Below are 19,690 nucleotides of genomic sequence, written 5' to 3'. Positions count from 1 at the left end.
CTGCAACTCACCTTGAAATGCATCAAAATAATAAGATAATAAGCAGATTGTAGCATGGATAGATAAGTGATAAAGCAAAAACTGGCCAAATGTTAATTGTAGGATATAGGTATATTTCATAATTCTTTCAACTTTGTACTGTTTTGAATTTTTTTTTTTAAAGATTTTACTTATTCTGAGAGACAGACAGAAAGAGGCAGAAACATAGGCAGAGGGAGAAGCTCAGGGAGCCCGATGCTGGACTTGATCCCAGGATCACACCCTGAGCCAAATGCAGATGCTCAACCATTGAGCGACTCAGGTGCCCCTTGAAATTTTTTATAATATAATGCCAGCCAAGAAAATAATTAAAGTGATATAAAGATATTTTTAGATAATCACAATTTGTGAGAATTTGTCCACATTGGAGATGCACTAAACGACATTTTATTTTTTATTTCTTTTTTTTAAACGACATTTTAAAGAAAGTGTTTCAGGCTGAAGTAAAGTAATACCAGATGAAAACCTGGATCAAAACAAAGAAAAGAGCTCAGGAAATGGTAAATATATGGTTAAATGTAAAATAATTTTTCCTCATTTCTCAAGGTCTTAAAGATATCTTTTACAGTGAAAAACGATAATAATGCATAGTCATATTTATAATACATGCAAAAGTAACTATAAATTGCACAATGAATGATAATAATATCTACAGGATGGGAGGAAGGTGAACTGAAGCATATTATCTAAGATTCCTACCTTATATGTGAATTGCCATATTAATTCATGGAAGTTGGATAAATTAAGGATACATAGTGTAATCATATATATTATACCACAATCATATATATTATATACATACAAAAACAAATAAGACAAAATAAAATAGTAAAAAACCCTCTGAACCACTGACTCCAAGCACTTATTTAATAGTAGTTCTTTTATGAGTTGACACCTTATAATTTATCAATTCAACAGTTTCTGCTTTTCAAATATTTCCATATAGGAAAATGTACTGACTAATTTCATCACTGTTTTGTTGCTCTTTTGTCTTTTACGAGTGTAGATAATACCACAGCATAAAATTAAAAGTGATCCCTTGAGATCCCTGGGTGGCGCAGCGGTTTGGTGCCTGCCTTTGGCCCAGGGCGCGATCCTGGAGACCCGGGATCGAATCCCACATCGGGCCGTGCATGGAGCCTGCTTCTCCCTCCGCCTGTGTCTCTGCCTCTCTCTCTCTCTCTCTCTCTCTCTCTCTCTCTCTGTGACTATCATAAGTTAAAAAAAAAATTAAAAGTGATCCCTTGAAGTCAGTGCAATTGCTAAGTTGAGTTAGTTTACTAAAGAGTTCTCTTCTCACTTACTGAAGGAAATAATTTGTTTAGTAGGGGGCAAAACAATGAATAAATGAAAAAAAAATGCTATAACAGTTGGCCATTGAGGTTATACACAGGTGACTTCTAAATAGAAAGTTTTCATAGGTGCAAATGATTTCCCCACACAGCCGACTTCTATCATCTCTCAGATGATTCCTAAATTCTCACTGCTATTTAAAAAAACAATCTTTCAAAAGTATATAATTTCTTACCTCAGTTGTAAAATTAGGATATGCAGATATTTCACCTTTTCTTTCCAAGGTGTTAAAATAAAGCTTAAAAACTACTACTTTTCATTCCTTTTCACAATGACCCCATCCCTTTAAAACAAAGCACAGAAGAAATATATCTTCCTCCACCAGTTATTTAACTTCTTATATAAGATAATTGCAAATTGGCTGTTCAATGGCTAAATTTAGCCCATTATTTTGTTTTGTTTGGATCGTGATGTTTTAATTTTCTTTAATTACTTGAAAATGTTTAAAATTGAAAGCTAGTACCACACTGATGAATGAAAAAAAAAAGTCTTTACACAAACCCAACTGAACAAGAACAGCAAGTATTGGTTTACAAAGTCATAACAAACTTCACAAATTGCTGGAAGTGGCTATAAAATCTGTTTTAATACCTCTTCAAAAATGAATCTCATGGGGATCCCTGGGTGGCGCAGCGGTTTGGCGCCTGCCTTTGGCCCAGGGTGCGATCCTGGAGACCCGGGATCGAATCCCACGTCAGGCTCCCGGTGCATCAGGGAGCCTGCTTCTCCCTCTGCCTGTGTCTCTGCCTCTCTCTCTCTCTCTCTGTATGACTCTCATAAATAAATAATTTAAAAAATTTAAAAAAATGAATCTCATTAGTCTCTTTGTGTATTCCCTCAAAGTGCCTATTTTCCTGACTGGCCTTTTGTGGCCTCCTGAGAACTGTGCTCTTGGAAATGTTCTGATAAGAGCATTTTGCCCATTTGAGGTTCTGAACTACTCTAGCTTATCTAGAGAGATAGTTTGTATAAACAATATGATTTATGTGGAACACTTGCTTTCCTTTCGAGGGTCTAAAGCATCATTAACTGCAGTCAATCACACAGGCACTATGTGCCTTTGTGGCGAAACCCTAATAATCCTCCACTTCTAGACTCAGACAAGCTTTTCTAATGGGCAACACTTGGCACATGTTGTCACAACTTGTTGCTTTTGCAATTAAGTACATCCTCTACAACTCTCCCGGAGTGGAATCCGGAAAGCTTGTGGCTGCTTTCCTTCATTCTTTGCCCCTTTATTTTCTCTTTATTGATTTTGTTTTGTCTCCTTTTGCTATAAAAAAATATAAAAAAATTAGTGTAACCATTGAGTATATGACTTTCGAGTACTGTGAGTGCTTCCAGTGAATCAGTGAAACTGGGAATGGTCTTGGTGTTCCCTGACACACCACAGTTCCCACCATCTCAGCCACAATAACTTACTAATATAGAAAAGAACACCAAATATCATACTTCCTAAAGACTATAAAATTTTCCCCAATAACCAAACTATGTTAGGAAGAATTCTAAGATGGTCCCTAAGATCCCTGCTCCCTGATATATATATATATATATATATATATATAATATATATATATATCCTGTATAACCCCTAAGGCCATGAATATGATGGACTTTACTCTCATGATCAAGCTGTTACATAGCACAGTTGACTTTAAAAAAGGGAGATTGTTTGGGTGAGCCTGACTTTATCATATAAATCCTTGGAATCTGGATCTAGAGATTAGAGACAGAGGAAATATGAAACATTCTAGGCATGAGTGAGATGTGATGAGGGAGATTCTCCATTCCTGACTTTGGAGATGGAGAGGGCCATATGACAAGGAGTGCAGATGGCTTCCAGAAGCTGAGAGCAGCCTCTGGTTGATAGCAATCAAGGAAATAGGGACATCAGTCCTATCATAGGAAGGACCTGGATTCTGTTAATATCCTAAAATGAGTTTAGAAGTAGATTCTTCTCCAGAAGAATTCCCCCAGAACCACGAGAAAGGAAATGAAGAATTTGTTTATTCATTCTATGTTTAAAAAATATTTCCAAGAAAATAATAAACAAATCACCAAGATAACATTTACATCAGACTATCCAACCAAAACTCATCTGCTTGGGAAATAAAACTATGGCCCATGATTAAAAGGAAAATAATAGGGAAATATAGTTTGAACTGTATGACTAAACTAAAAGCATAATCAGTTCATTCAATTGTTTATTTACAACACTTTAACTATATGCAAACTCCTATGCTGACAATTTTAGGAGACAGAAAAATTTAAAAATTATAGTATGCATGTTAAAAATTGTATGGTTGGTTAGGGAAGGCAAATCATAGCTTCCTTAATTTTAAAATTACAAGCAAACAATTATTTTTATTTATTTATTTGAAAGAGAGAAAGTGGACACACATGCAAGTGTGAGTAGGGGGAGAGGCTGAGACAGAGAGGAAATCTAAAGCAGACTCCCCATTGAGTGTGGAGCCAGATGTGGGGTTATCTCACAACCCTGAGACTGTGACCTGAGCTGAAACCAAGAGTGGATGCTCAACCAACTGAGCTATGCAGGTGCCCCTGCAGACAATTAAATTATAAGCTAAAAGGGAAAAGGAACCTTACAACTGGAGAGATACAATGTAATAAAGAAATTTGGAGTAGGAAAATAAAATTTTTGCTTTGGTTTAGTGGTATGGTATAGAGATGGAGGTAAGTGAACAACTTAAAAAAGTGCTATACATCATGACAAAGATTGGAGATATACTTTTAGACAAAAAGACAGCTCTTCATGTTGTATTTCAATTGTCTGGCACTCCATCTTCTCAACGATCTATGGGTAACAATAAAAACTACTGGCATAATTCAGACAATATTTCAAAATACTTTAGAGAGTTCGATTGAAGTCAGATCAAATGCCTATAAAATGCACTCCCCCCACCCTCGCCCCACACACAAATGGAGAGCCACCTAATGTTTTATAGCAGGAAATGGACTGATTTTCAAAAATAATACAACAGCAGAAAGTAGTAACAGTATACTAACGACTAATGACAGGAAGACCAGTTAGGAGAATGTTGTCATGAGATTGTCAAGCAGTTTGTTAGTGAAGGCCTGAACCAAAGAATGCAAAAGCAGTAGAGATGTGAGAAATACCACCAAGGCTGTATTAAAGATACAAGACGGCTGATATTATATAGAGTACAGGTGAAGGAGAAAGCAAAAGATAGCTGCAAGATTCCAAGCCTGAGTGAAGAGCATTTTTAGCATTATTTTCCATCCTTAAACAAAACAAGTAAAATAGGAAGAAAAATATACATCAGTTATATAAATCTCTAAGTTACTTGACTATACTATAATGATTTCAAATGAATTTTGAAACTAGGGGCCTTGAAAGAAAAAAAAATGTTATGAAAGCCTGAACTTCCACCGTCAGGTTATTTTCTAAAATAAGAATATCTACTATCCATTTCTCATGACTGTGACCTGTGGCTCATTATCCATCTGTAGACTGTACTCTAGAATATGTCCAAAATTCTTTGTGGAGTATCTAATTCAGTGAGTAGACAATCTTTTAATAGGGGCAAATAAAACTTACTCATCCGAGTAAGTCTGATCATGTTTTCCATCAAGCTAGGGAACAGCTGCAGACATAGCCTGCTTCCCATCAAAGTCTCCATGTATAACCATGTAAAACCTCTGCTATGCTGATGGTTCTCTGGTAAATTTTCAAAACCATAACCCTAAAAACATATGACAAACATTTTATTAAAGAAACATGCCTGCACTACTCACCCTGCCTTCACTTGCAAATTTAAGGACAATGTAGAAACTTTACTCCAAGTGCCAAAACTCTGCTGAATATCTGTCTATGAACTACACTTGCTGACACTGTTACAGATTAAGCAAAAGTACATGCTCTGAATAACACTAACACAAAAGGGAAATACTTTCCAAATAGCACCTAGTGTTAAAAGGCAAACCATTTCCTCATGCTTGCTTTAATAGAAGTGATGAAGGTATCTCTCTTTTTTAACATTCTCGGAAAATATTTCAGAAAGAAGTTGAGATTTAAGTTTCCCCACTTTTCAGTATCTTGAATATGGCTCTAGGGTAGCAATTAAATAGATTCACAGGAACCAAATATGAGATGACTTCAAACAAACCTTCCAAATGCTGTACTTTGTTTCTTGAAACCTACTGGTTATAGGAGTTTAATTGAATTCTATGTTTCCAACAAATAATTTTGATCATTTAACTGAAACTGGAGAGAAATATTGGCAAGATCAAACTCTGGCACAAGTAACATATAAAAGCCACTGAAAAGAGAGCAGCATTCTCCAAAGATTAACTAACTCTTCATATTCAAGCTTGAATAAACTATAATGAAAATGGTGAGTTTTCTCTTTCAAACCAGATCAGCAAACTATCTGTAAAAATAACAGTATTTTATAAGAGACTGACTTGATAAATACCTCCAGGTCATAGCACAAAATCATTATTTTCTATTTGGATAACATGAACTCTTAAAAAGAGTTTCAGAGACATTAAAATGATAGGGAAGAAAAGGATACTTGGTTTTCCAATAGGATCTTAAACCTCAAGATAGTCTGAATATATTTCTAATATGAATTACTACTATGATGTTTTAGTCCAAAATTGCTTAGTTCAATGATATTCAAGGTGTTATGGAAAAAAGTGAGTAAATTGGCATTAGGTGCTTCACTCAAAGTTTCTAGTTTTCATTTTCCTACTCCCCATCTCACTAATTTTACAAGAGTTAAATTTTTCTTCAAAATATAAATCTGTAAGATATATGCCTTGGATGATGTTTAAGTTTAGACAATGAACTGCAAATAACTACCAGACAACTGGCAGCTTACAGTTTTACAACAGTTAGAGACAGATGGACAAGTAAAAACCATGGTCTCAAATTGCAAGCCCATCTAAGTAGATTTCCTGTTTACTTTGTATCAGCCTCTCTTACAGGTGCAGGGTGCTTACTTCTGGCAGTACGGGAAATTTATATGATTTGTAAGCCATCAGAACATCTCACTTTCCGTAAACAGGTTATAGAATTAATTAAAATTGCAGCACAGCAACTCTGCACATGAAATCTGTTCTGTTACTAGTGACAAATGTAATCCAAATATGTGGAAAGTCAAATGGTTTTCAACAAAGCTAGTTTAGATGGATGGATCAGATAACAACTTGGATCTGAACCTGACAGAATCATGTCTACTCAAAGGCAGTAAGTGCTGAATGTTATATTCTAAAATGAATGAAGAAAATACTGAATTTTAGTCTGTTACCAGAATGATTAGAAAATAGTACTTACAAAACGTTTGAATATATCTTACTTGAAGAAGTTACAAAGATCCATAAAAACCACTGTATGTTCTATGGAAAAGACTATTAGAAATATAAATGGCATGAAAGAAACCTGCATTTAATCCAATCCTACTCCTATTTATCTATCTACCCAATGAATATGCTTCCATCTGTAACATTTTGTCCTCATGAAGACACATAGAAAGGCATTAAAGAAATGTGGCTTCTTTATACCTTCATATTATTTAAACTACTATCAGGGTCATTGGATTTATCTCTAAAACAAAATAGAGGATGATGAACACAGAAAAGTAAAACTTTCCACAAGCTTATGGATTTAATCTTATCAGCAAAGCAGTATCAATTGTATTCTTATATAGTAAAGTAAAAAAAGTAAAAGGAAAAGTAAAAAAAAAAATAAAAGGAAAGAATGAGGTAAAATTATGAACATGGAAATTTGTCTTCTGAGTCTCCAGCTTTTTCTCTTCTGTCTCAGTTTTTTTAGTAAGCAAAGGAAGGACAAGTATGGGCAGAGAGGGAAATTTCAAGATCAGAAGGAACATTCTATGGTTACTATCACCCTGATGACCAGAGAACTACTCTAGTTGTAGCTTATAGGATCCTCTAGAATGGCTGGGAGTACAAGCCCAAGGGTAACATCAATTTTCAGAATGTAGATCAATTCTGATCTCAGTAAAGCCATGTCTATGAAGACCATATTCTACCTTTAGTACTTCTGGATATTCCCTTAATTCTCTACCTTCTCTTCATAGTACAAACATCTTCCTTTCTTCTGTCTCAACTAGCCTAAACCAATACCAAATAATTTTAAGAACTTTATTTTTCAATTAGTGTTCATTGTTGGCTAGTATTTCACTCCCATTTTTGTTTGTTGTTTTTAAAGTACTTGTACGATCTCTAAGACTTCTGTGATAGCCTGCCTCTAAGGTGATCCCCAATAAATGCTGACTTCTGAGATTCACATTCTTATGTAGTCCTCTGCCACAGTCACAAAATGCACTGAAGCTTCCACTTTGTTTTCTTTTCTCTCTTAGATTGCTCACTCTGAGACAAGCCAATCCCATGTTGTAAGGATACACAAGAGACCAGTGGAAAGACCCGCAGATGGGGAAGAATTAAAGATTAATGTCAAAAACTGGCACCAAATGAGTGTGCTATCTTATTAGATCACACAGCCTGTCAAGCTTTCAGATGACTACAGAACCATTTGAGTGCAACCTCATGAGATCCTGAGTTAAAACCACCTAGCTAATTCATTCCTGAATTCATTCATTCTTGACCCAGAGAAATTGCATGAAATGATAAATGTTTTTAAACCTAGTGGTGAAGTAATGGTTAAGCAGTACAATTAATTCATACTATTTCTTCTTATTGAAAGAAAGAAATACAAATAGGTATGCCATTGGATCAAGCACCTTCATTAACAACATAATATTGTTGCTATATGAGGGATTTAGAACTCAAGCCAAATAAATAAGGAAAAAGGTTGTTTTTTTTTTATTGAGGCATAATTCACATAGGTGAAATGCACTGCACACATCTGATGTGTATATTTCAGTGAATTTTGAGAAGTTTTAAAAAAATTTTTTTGAGAAGTTTTGCAAGAACATGTACCAAACAAAAGTAATACCTTGATCATGATGTAAAAAATTTCCATTGCTCCAGATAGTTTCCTCAAGACTATTTTGAATCAGTTCTTTTACTATCACTTCCCCCAACCAGAGTTGAGTACTGTTTTTATATTTATCACCATAAATTTTGATCATTCTAGAACTTAACATAAACTTTCGTTATTCATTAAAGGGATATTTTTCATGATTTTTAGTTAGTTTCACAAAATGTGTAAAGAAATTCATTTAGTAGTATATTTGTAACATATATACCACATACTCTTCTTGCCAAGAATGCCTGAGACAGAAAGTAAAGTTCCTGAGTCACTGAAGTAATTGAATTTAAACTATATCATTAGATTCCACCCAAGCTATGATTATTATTTCTCTCTACTCTTCAACATGGCCTTTCCTTAACACAGTTCATTGTGTTCCTAAGAATACCAGCATAGTACTTATTAAATACCACTCCCAGAAAAATACTCTTAATCTCAGCTAGAGAAATGCTCAGTACTAAAAATATTTCAAATTTTCATATATATCATCTCTTTAGGAATTCTTTTTATCAAGTACTTTGGAGAACTCCTACCTCACAAAAACTGAATGCTGGACAATGTCAATTTTGGATTTCTTTGGGGCCTGTGCATTAAATTTCCCAAAATAAAAATTTGCACCTGGATTTTATCATTAAACAAGTAATAGAAGAAACGAAAACTCTACCGTTTCTTGTTACATCTTTTTGTTTGCCAATTTCTGCTTTTCATTTAATTGTCCTGATATTACACAGTACCTCACGGGTTTCCTTTCTCGAAGCAAGTCTTCTAGACTCCGTTCACAGTGTTCAGCTACCACCACCAGTCTTTCTGAGTAAAACAAAGCAAATCCACTTTATATCTGATTAACAAAACATTTAATAACAAAATAATATAGTTCATTGAAAATATAGTATTAGTAGTACTGTAAGAGTTTTTCAAACTCTATATTAACTACATAATTGTCAAATCTATAGAACACAATAAATGTGTAATAAAACAACACATTAAACAAGAATTTCATGTCATCATGTGTTTTTGTCTAGAGTTTCTCCCATGTGCATCAGGAAAAACAGATGGAAAGTTTTACCTTCGGAAGAAAGGAGTAACCCTTCTTCTGACACAGATTAGGAAAAGGAAAAGCTTGGATGAAGATATAAAGAAATTTTGAAGTGAAGGGGAAATTGGGAGCTAGGGACAAATTGTTTTGGCAGTCTGGTTCAAACACAAGGTTTTACAACTGAGTTCAGAAACCTGAGAAGAGTAGAAATGTTCTGAATCATGACTATGAAGAAAGAACAGAAAATTGATTTGGGATTATTTGTAACATCATGGGACCTGCTTAGATTAAGTAATAATATAAAATTTTGGTGGGCACCACCAATATCATGATGTAACTTTTATTTTCCAACAGATTAAAGAATAAGATAGGATAGTTCTGAAGATCAAACCATACATTTCTTTTTTCTCATCAGTTATCCTTAATGACTAACACATTGTCTGACTTTTTTTTTTTTTTTTAATGAATGCATGTATGAGGAGTGAGAGAAAGTACAACTGGGCCTCCAAGTGGTTGGGACTCTGACAAGGTTATTTCAGGAGAGATCAAGGGTCTAAAAGAAATTGGAGTTCTGTGAATATCTATGCAAAATGGGTTTTAAGTTAGATAAGGAAGAAGGTTTACACAAAATATAGATGGCAGACTAGGATGAAACAAAGAAGAAAGAATGCAAAGTGGTTGGGAATAGTGATCACTGCGAAGAGTTTTGATGAAAATGAAAAGTAGGAAAGGTAGAAAAGGCCAGAGAGCAGAAGATGGAAAAGGAGAATTCCAGAGCAGGGATCCAGCAAAAGGGATAGCTATCAGTAACTACTAACTCAAGGTATAGTCTCGCATGTGGGAGCAGAGATGAAGGACAATGGTACACAGGTGATCATGTAAGGTATGAGGGCAGTATATTGCATGGGTCAAATTTTGGAAGCTTGAAGCTGTGAAGTGGTAGCATTATACAGAATTATCTGAAACAGAAAGATTAAAAATGCTTTAAATGAAAGTGAAAGACTCCAAGTGATCTAAACAGGAACTTAAAGGAAATTAAATTTGGAAGAACATTTAATGGGGGGGAGGAAGAGAGTAAAAAAGAAAATCAGTTCAATAAAGAAAAAAAGCACACAAATTGGAACTTGAAGCAATTGAGTACAACTATGAAGTTCTTGGAGGAAAAAGCAAATACAATCAGAAAACCAAATGGGAAACTGCTGCATTCCTTCACTTTCATCTTACAACATTTAGTCAGTTTTCCTAACACCTATCTGGCTGCTTCTCCTCTGTCTCCTCTGTACAATGGCACTTCTTCTACCCAAACTGAAATGCTTCTAGTTCCTCCACCTTTGATTCTGGGTCTTTGTACTGTGTTTTCTCATTTATTCCCAAGGCTGAAAATCTGCAAATTTTATTCCAAGTCCAGAACTCTCTTCTGCATTCCAGTCTTTTATAGATAATTTTTTGCTTTGATATAAAAGTCGCCTCAAACTAGATAACTCAAACTGAACTTACACTTTGCTCTCCAAGCCTGTTCTTGAGTGCTATTTCAGACCATCCTGCCAGCTGCTCTGGCTAGAAACTTAGGAGTAATCTACCTTTCTCAAATTAAAAAAAAAAAAAAAGTCCCACTATTCCTATCTCCCAAATGCTTCCAGAATCTGTAGTTTGCTCCACTCACCACAAAGTGGGTCCAAGTCAGTATCATCTAAATATTAGATGAGAGTACAATGTGCCCTAATTGATTTCACATTAATTCTTATTACCCTCCATATTTTCACACTAAAGTCTACGTGATAAAATAATAATAGTAAATCTGAGTACCATAACTCCCTCTCTAGCTTCATCTTTTGTTACTTTGGTTTATCAACTTCCGGTCGTGCTGGCCTTCCCCCCCTGCATCTTGCTGAAGGTACCAGCACATGTGTTCCCATTGCCTGAAATGATCTTCCCCATTCTCCTCATGATAGGAGCCAACTCCTATCATGAAATACAGTGGTTAAGAGTAGACTCTTCTGTTTAAGCTCAAATCCCAGGTTTACCATTCATTAGCTATGTGACCTTGGAGAAGTCAGCTATCTTTCTATGCCACAGCTTCCTCTTTAAAATGAGGGAAACAATAGTGTCTATCTCACAGAGTTGTTAGACTGAAGTAAGTTAATACATAATAAGGATCAACAATAGTACCTGGTGGGGCGCCTGGGTGGTTGTGTGGTTGAGTGCCTGCCTTTTGGCTCAGGCTGTGATCCACAGGTCCCAGGATTGAGTCCCACATCAGGCTCCTTGCAGGGAACCCGCTTCTCCCTCTGCCTATGTCTCTGCCTCTCTCTGTGTCCCTCATGAATAAATAAATAAAATCTTTAAAAAAATAGTGTCTGGCACGTAACAATCACAATCTAAGTATTTCCAATCATTATTATTCATTCTTAGTTAAATATGACTTCCTTAAGGAACTGCTTTACTGGTGCCCCCAAATCAATTTGCTCCTCCTGTAATATAATATATTCTACACTGTATTTTTCTTCAGCAGCACTTATTTCAACTCCAAGGATTTGTATACGTTTTTATTTAATGTCTTTTTTCTCCACTACATAATATGTTTCATGATGGCAGGAACATGCTGGTCTTATTTCAAATGTATCACCAGTATCTAGAACTGGCACCTCAAACGTACAAGTATCTAATCTAAAAATCCTTGTTAAATAAACTTGAGCAAAAGCACAATGTAGTTATTAGAAATCAGTAAGAGTCTTATATGATCTAAGTCATTATCTAAATAGAGATCTGTTGGGACACCTGGGTTGCTCAGGGGTTGAGCATCTGCCTTTGGTTCAGGGCATGATCCTGGAGTCCTGGGATCAAGTCCCACATCAGGCTTCCTTCATGGAGCCTGCTTCTCTCTCTGCCTGTGTCTCTGCCTTTCTCTCTGTGTCTCTGATGAATAAATAAATAAAATCTTAAAAATAAATAAATAGAGATCTATCCTATGTAGGAAATTATACAGCTGCATTGTAAACTAGGCATAATACCTCAATAGTGTTGATTTAATTATAAAAAACATGACAATTTGTTCAAATGTGCAAGTTCCATTAATTTATAAATCTAAGTTGGATAGTCATAAATCTCCATATCCATGAGAGACTTCCAAAGTGTTTGGCACTAGCCTAATTTGTCAGGCTTAAAATAATTTAGAAAAAAAAATTGTCAGGCTTCTTCTGGAAACTCCTTCAAAATATCATCAACCAGAGATTGCCAAAGCTTCAGGATTCTATGGAACTTTGAACCATTATTTTAATACAGCAGAGACCTAATCCTTGGCAGAATATCAAAGTTTCTCCCAGAGGTAATGGAATGTACACCAAAACAATGTTTCTAATATGAACCATTTTTTCAAGAAATCATTAGAGAGTCTTCATCCTGAAACTCTGGACCACTGTTTGAAAATAACTTCTGTTTGTTATAAAAACAATATAGTTTCACAGAATAAAATATGACAAAAATATCTGGGAATCATAGTGTGCCAAATATAAGTCAGCAACGTAGTGGCATTATATATAAAAAACAAATGTGACACTAAGATGAACTTTAAAGAGTAGAAGATGCAAGAACTGTGAAAAAATCTTTCTTCTTACAAATATTTGATGAACGCAAGTATCACTGTGGTGTAAATACAGCCTGTACTGTATGTCTTAAGTCACTGCTAAGAAACTGAAGAGAGTACAATATTAAGCAAGAAAGACAATAAAGGAGTTGAATCAGGAGAGGGACTAAAAGAAAGATTTAAATTAATTTTTTTTAATTTAAGAGAAAGATTAATGGTGAGTATGTTAAATGAAGGTTATTAGAATACAGTTACTGCATCATTCTTTTATTATTCACAATAAAAACAGACTGGTTCAGCAGGTTTAAAATATAAAAAAATATTTATTTATTTATTTATTATTTATTCTTATTTATTTATTTATGATAGTCACAGAGAGAGAGAGAGAGGCAGAGACACAGGCAGAGGGAGAAGCAAGCTCCATGCACCGGGAGCCCGACGTGGGATTCGATCCTGGGTCTCCAGGATTGCGCCCTGGGCCAAAGGCAGTCGCCAAACCGCTGCACCACCCAGGGATCCCTAAAAAAATATTTAGATAATAAAGCTGACAAATATAAATTGTGGTTAGATTTAGTTAAATTAAAATTTATTAAATTAAAGTAACAATATTGTTACTAGGTCATCATGATGGTTAGTTTTACAAGTCAATATGACTAGGCTGGAGTTTTCAGTTATTCAAACACTAATCTAGGTGCTACTGTAAAAGTATATTGTTATAAATGATCAGGATCTATAATTACTTCAAGTAAGGAAGATTATCCTAGACAATCTGGGTGATTCTGATTCAATCAGTTGTAAAGGCCTTAAGAGCAGAATTGAGGCTTCTCTGAAGAAGAAATTCTGCTCATGGACTGTAGCTTGTCCAAGAGTGATAGCCTGCCTTGTCCTTCTTGATAGCCTGCCTCGCCCCATCAGCCACAGAAGCCAATTCTTAGTAACTAATATCTTAATATGAATATCCTACTGGTTCTTTTTCTATGATGGAACTCTGAATTGATAGACACACTTAGGTTGAAAATTGCAGCTAAAGATATAAAATAAATTATCTTATAGGTCCTTAACAATTCTATTATTCTCCACCTGAATTTCACATCTATTAATTAAAATAACTTTGTTTTTTATTTCACTACCAATCGCCAAAAGATTTCTGGGTAAATAATATCAAATAAAATGGGATGCATTACCACTTATAATCCTTTTTTTTAAATTTTTATTTATTTATGATAGTCACACAGAGAGAGAGAGAGAGAGAGGCAGAGACACAGGCAGAGGGAGAAGCAGGTTCCATGCACCAGGAGCCCGACGTGGGATTCGATCCTGGGTCTCCATGATCGCGCCCTGGGTCAAAGGCAGGCGCCAAATCGCTGCGCCACCCAGGATCCCACCACTTATAATCCTCATTCTGTTTCTAAACACTGCTGAGATTTCAAGGTCAAAAGAAAAAAAGAATAAATTTGTTAACTTATGGGGATCCCTGGGTGGCGCAGCGGTTTAGTGCCTGCCTTTGGCCCAGGGCGCGATCCTGGAGACCCGGGATCGAATCCCACATCGGGCTCCCGGTGCATGGAGCCTGCTTCTCCCTCTGCCTGTGTCTCTGCCTCTCTCTCTCTCATTCTATGTGACTATCATGAATAAATAAAAAAAAATTTAAAAAAATTGTTAACTTACATATTTTCATGCTTTATTGTTTTTTTTCTTTTAAAGATATTTTGTTCAACTTTTCTTTTAATAAATCAGGTTCTGAATTCTAATAAAATGTCCCCTATTCTTGAGTTTCAATACTTCATCCTGAGTTAGGAAGAAACTAACATTATCTTGAATCAGTTGTGAATAATCTACAGAAAAAGTGAAAGCTTGACTTATGAGCTAATCTAACATGAGAAAACATAATGTTACTAAAACAGACCACATGTCACACATAACCCCAAGTGAAAATGGAAAGGTGGGGGAATTGACAATGCAAGATATGAGATAACTATGCAGCAAAAACAAAATAAAAGGGGGAAAGAGAACCAAAATAAAAATTCTTTGATGAGACAATTAAGTGGAGTCCAAACCAAAGTCATGTGGTGTTACATCATTGAGAAATATGTATTGTTCAAGGATATTGCTGAATAGAGCATTTTCAACTAAATGTAACTGAAATCACAGGAATGCTTTGGAACAAACAGACCTTTATATAAACGTATCAGTGATTTACTCCTTATGCATACAAGTTTTCAGGACAATGGACACTGCCAATATAAACAAGATAATCAAATTCCCTAACCTTTTGACAATCACTGATATTTTCATTCTAAGCAGCCAAACTTAAAATATACAACTACTATACATATCCATGACCTATGTTACCCTAGAAAAGAGGGCTGCTGAGACCTAGGAGCAGGGCAAGCAGGGGAAGGAATGTAACTAGCAATATGGTGGATAGGCCTAAGGGGACAACCCATATTGTTGAGCTAGCTTCAACACTAATAGAGTCTAATGGTTTCTACGGAGATCAGTTTCTGACACTGATAACTAGAAAGAATGTTCCTGTGAAAGTTAGTAATATTGTTCCCCAAAGGGATTATGTCATAAGGTTCTCCCAAGTTCACTGTTTAACGGGGCTCATTTAGGTAGAGGGTGGAAAACAAGGAACTCAAGAAACATCTAGGACGACTGACTCAATTATCCCAAGAAGAGGAAGTCTAGGAAGAACTGGATAGAAGCCAAGACTACAGTCACATGATGTGAAGGTCTGAATAGTCTTCCAGACTTAGTAGAAAGAAATAAAAGGCACTTTAGGATACAAGAATGAAGAAATCCTAAGAACTAACTGGCAAGAGTTTGGGGAGATAGGCATACTTCAAAACTGCAGATGGAAAACAGCAACACTAATTATGGTCAACTACAAATGATAACAAGGATCTACGATATTGCCAAGCTTTGCTCTGAGTGGTTTTGAAACTGAGTCAATGTAATAATTGTAAATTATTTAGAATTTGAATTAGATTGGTAGTGGTGGGAAGAGATGTCTGAGGCATTCAGGGATTGACAATATCTACCAATTGTTTGGTGATATAAAAAGCCCCAAATTTTTCCTATAATTTAAAAATATTTAGTTAATGTCATTGAAGCCATTCATCAAATAAAAGCTTTAGCCAAGAAAAAACATTTTTTTAAAAAACAACAAACTTGCCAAAAGTTCCCTTCTAGACTTTTGGCAAATGGCTAGAGCTATCTCTAGTCTCCTGTAGGTACAGTTACCACTCATCTTCATAGCTATACATAGGCAAATTAGAAAAAGTACCTCTCCTCTCCAAATGAATTAGAGAAAAAGATTTCAGCTCCTCCTCATTGCATTAGTCAGAAGGTTTTGTGCAAAGCTCTATACAGTGTCTCTGAATGTGGGTCTCTGGATTGGTAAACATGTGATATGGCATACCTGTAGATACAGGTCAAATCAACTTTGGAGGGTTTATTGTCTACATTAGAACTTCTCCAGATTCTTTAAATAAAGAAAAAAAATCTCCCCTTTCTTTACATTATGAATCCTTCTTGAGAATCTGATTAAAACTATGGACTCATTTTCCAAAAAATGCTTGTGCATACATGTACAGACATAAACAAAATTGCATCTAATTTCGAGGTTCATAGATCTCCTGCTCACCATTCAAAGGACCCTGTGGCTCTTGGGTGTATTTTAAACTTAGTGTACCTAGACATTCATCCACAGAAAAATTGGGACAAGAAGCTACAGAGATTTCCAGTAAGAGATCAATACAAAAAAGAATAAAGCAAATTTAGCCGATGTGTTGAAAACACTGTCCATAACAGCAAATGCAGGATATCTCAGATCCCATCCCCATACCACAGAAATTTATATACTAATGTCTCCATATAATACCTGAACATACAATATATTGTATGAACATTATAAAGCTCACAGCTGATCATTTTTCCAGATTTAAGTAAAAATTTAAAAATCAATTTAACATGTTGACTATTTTTTTTAAAGACTTTATTTATTTATTCATAGAGACAGAGAGAGAGAGAGAGAGAGAGAGAGGCAGAGACATGGGCAGAGGGAGAAGCAGGCATCATACAGAGAGACTGATGTGGGACTTGATCCAGGGTCTCCTGGATCACACCCTGGGCTGCAGGCGGCTAAACCGCTGTGCCACCGGGGCTGCCCAACATGTTGACTATTATGAATGTAATTTGAAGCAGATTTCCTTCTTTGCCTTGACCTATATGAGAATTCTACAAAAAAAATATATGGTCCATGTGAAAGAAACTACTAATATGGTAACTTAATATCCAATTCTTTGTTTCTTTTTTCCCCATGCTGATTATGTATATTTTTCACATACATACTGTATACATAAAATGTAATGTGTATGTATATATAATACTGTATATATGTCAACTTTTTTAGAAAAAAGTTTATAAAAAGTTAAGAAATGTAAATTCCTTTAAAAAGAATAAGAATGATTAATTAAAAATGATATTAAGATTTTCTTAGGAATATGTCAACAATAAAGGGCCAGCATATCTCTTAAAAACCTGCTATTCCATTTAGGCCACTGGTACCATTAAATGAAAGTAAATAAAACTTCACAGACAGAAAAGCTATCCCTCTGTGTTCTAAAGTTCCCTATCCCACTAAAACTTTCTATATGGGAGTTAGATGAATATTTATATTCTTTAATGTAGAACTCAACATTCTTTCCTTTGTACTCCCATGGCACAGCACATTGTACATCATCTGCTATAACAACTATTACTATATGATAAACATGTTTTTATTTTTCCCTCTACTACTTCTAGAGCTGGGCAACTGGGATCCTATCTTCCTCATCTTCATATATCTGGCATCTAGCACAAGGAGGGCCATAGTATTAGGCAAGAAACTGTTAAAGCATTTTAACACCAGTGGACTGATGTTACTTAGGTGTATGACAAAACATAATATAAGAAATATCAGAGTAGACAAGAAAGACCGGTTCCTAAACAAAGCTTCAACTTATCAATATCTTTATAACTTAAATCTTTACTTCAATTCTAGTTTTTCATCAGCTCTGCCCTCCAAGTTTATTCCCTGTGGAGAGAGAACCTTATGGCCTTAATATGGCCCACCTACATTCTCTCTAGAAAGGTTAGGCTTTTGTTGAATAGATCAAAGGCAAACTTGCATAGTAAAGGAGTTTCCTATAGAATAATGTATACTTTAATATGTCTGTGTGTGCATGAAAGCATATGTGTACATACATATAAATATGAAAAATCACAAATGTTTATTATCTGCAAAACAATTAACTCTTTTTATCACCTTCTTTCTCATGTCTCTTAGCAGGCCTCCTGACATACATAAGTATTCAAGACACTAGGTATGTGATAGAGCTCTAAAGTATTTAAGGCATCAAATAGCTCTGATTGCTTGAAGTGTCAATATTTGCATTAACATACACTTATCTTAGCCTTAAAAATCTTCAGAAATATAATAAAATGTATTAGCATTCCACCTCTTTACTTACTAGTTGTGTGACCTTAGATTAGTTACCTAATTGCTCTGTATCTGTTTCCTTATATGTAAAGAGAATAATAGTCCCTTTCTCATGGTAATGTTATGGATTAAGTTCATTAAAACATGTACAGCACTTAGAAAATGGCCTAAAACACAATAAATACTCCATAAATTTTAACTTAATAATATTTGTTATACAACATTTTCTACTCAAAGTCTGTAACATGTAAATGTTTTCAGAGCAAATATTTTTTGAAAGCCAGACTACTTGAAAGTATGATTTAGCCTATTTATCAGCAAAACAAAGAAAACGTTGTTTGCATTTTTTGTAATATTAAGTTCAAACACACAAAAATGCCATTTTTATAGGAAAAAATGTCTACATCAGCAAGTATATAGTTAACTTTCTCAAAGTATTTTGTTGAAAAATTAAATACATTTCACTAAGATGCACTTAAAATAATTTTCAGCAATGGAAGCTTAGCATGCAATTAAGTTTCCAAAAACAATTTTAAAATAATTAAAATATTGCCATCATAAACACCTTTAGGAGTCATGTAGATTGTATATTTGTGTCTTCCCGGACACCCCATTAATATGTTGAGACCTAATCCCCAGTGCAACAGTGTTTGGGAGTGGGACCTTTGGGAGATAATTAGGTCCTGAGGGCTCTGCCCTCATGAATGGGATCAGTGCTTTTATAAAAGACTGAGAGAACTCCCTCCCATCAACCATGAAAAGATGGCTGTCAATGAGGACGTGGGACTCACTAGACATGGACTCTTGTGGTGCCTTGATCTTGGACTTCCCACCCTCTAGAACTGGGAGAAATAAATGTTTGCTGTTTATTTGGTTTATGACATTTTGTTATAGCAGTCCAAATGGATATGGAATATGGAAGAGCCTGACTATACTACTAAAAAGGTAGTAAACATCTTCCTGGTGAAACACTGACTTTTTAACCAATAGGATTCAACTTTTCTACTTTGATTTCCTAAATGTAATTTTGTATGAAAAGACTAATGCACCTCAAAAAAAAAAAAAATTAGTGACTCCTTTTTCATTTGAAGACAGCCCAGGTTAAAAAAAAAAAAATGAAAACAGCCCAGGTTATTACTTTCAATAATAAAATACAGTTAAATAGATACTTCCAAAGTTTCTGACAATTAGAAC

The 19,690-nt window shown here is 35.0% G+C and overlaps 1 protein-coding gene across 2 annotated transcripts in view; it reads right to left on the bottom strand.

Moving 5' to 3' along the window:
• The window catches only part of TBCK (TBC1 domain containing kinase), a 224,360-nt gene that overhangs the window by 196,651 nt on the left and 8,019 nt on the right, over positions 1-19,690 (bottom strand). For both annotated transcript variants that reach the window (XM_055342419.1, XM_055342418.1), the window contains exon 3: positions 9,127-9,199. In XM_055342419.1, the coding sequence (XP_055198394.1) occupies positions 9,127-9,199 (73 nt within the window). The remainder of the gene's footprint in view (positions 1-9,126; positions 9,200-19,690) is intronic.

This window comes from Nyctereutes procyonoides, unplaced genomic scaffold (genome assembly GCF_905146905.1).
Source record: "Nyctereutes procyonoides isolate TBG_1078 unplaced genomic scaffold, NYPRO_anot_genome, whole genome shotgun sequence".
Lineage (NCBI taxonomy): Eukaryota > Metazoa > Chordata > Mammalia > Carnivora > Canidae > Nyctereutes > Nyctereutes procyonoides.
Note: the sequence above shows the minus strand (reverse complement) of the source record. Positions and strands in the feature narration are given on the sequence as shown.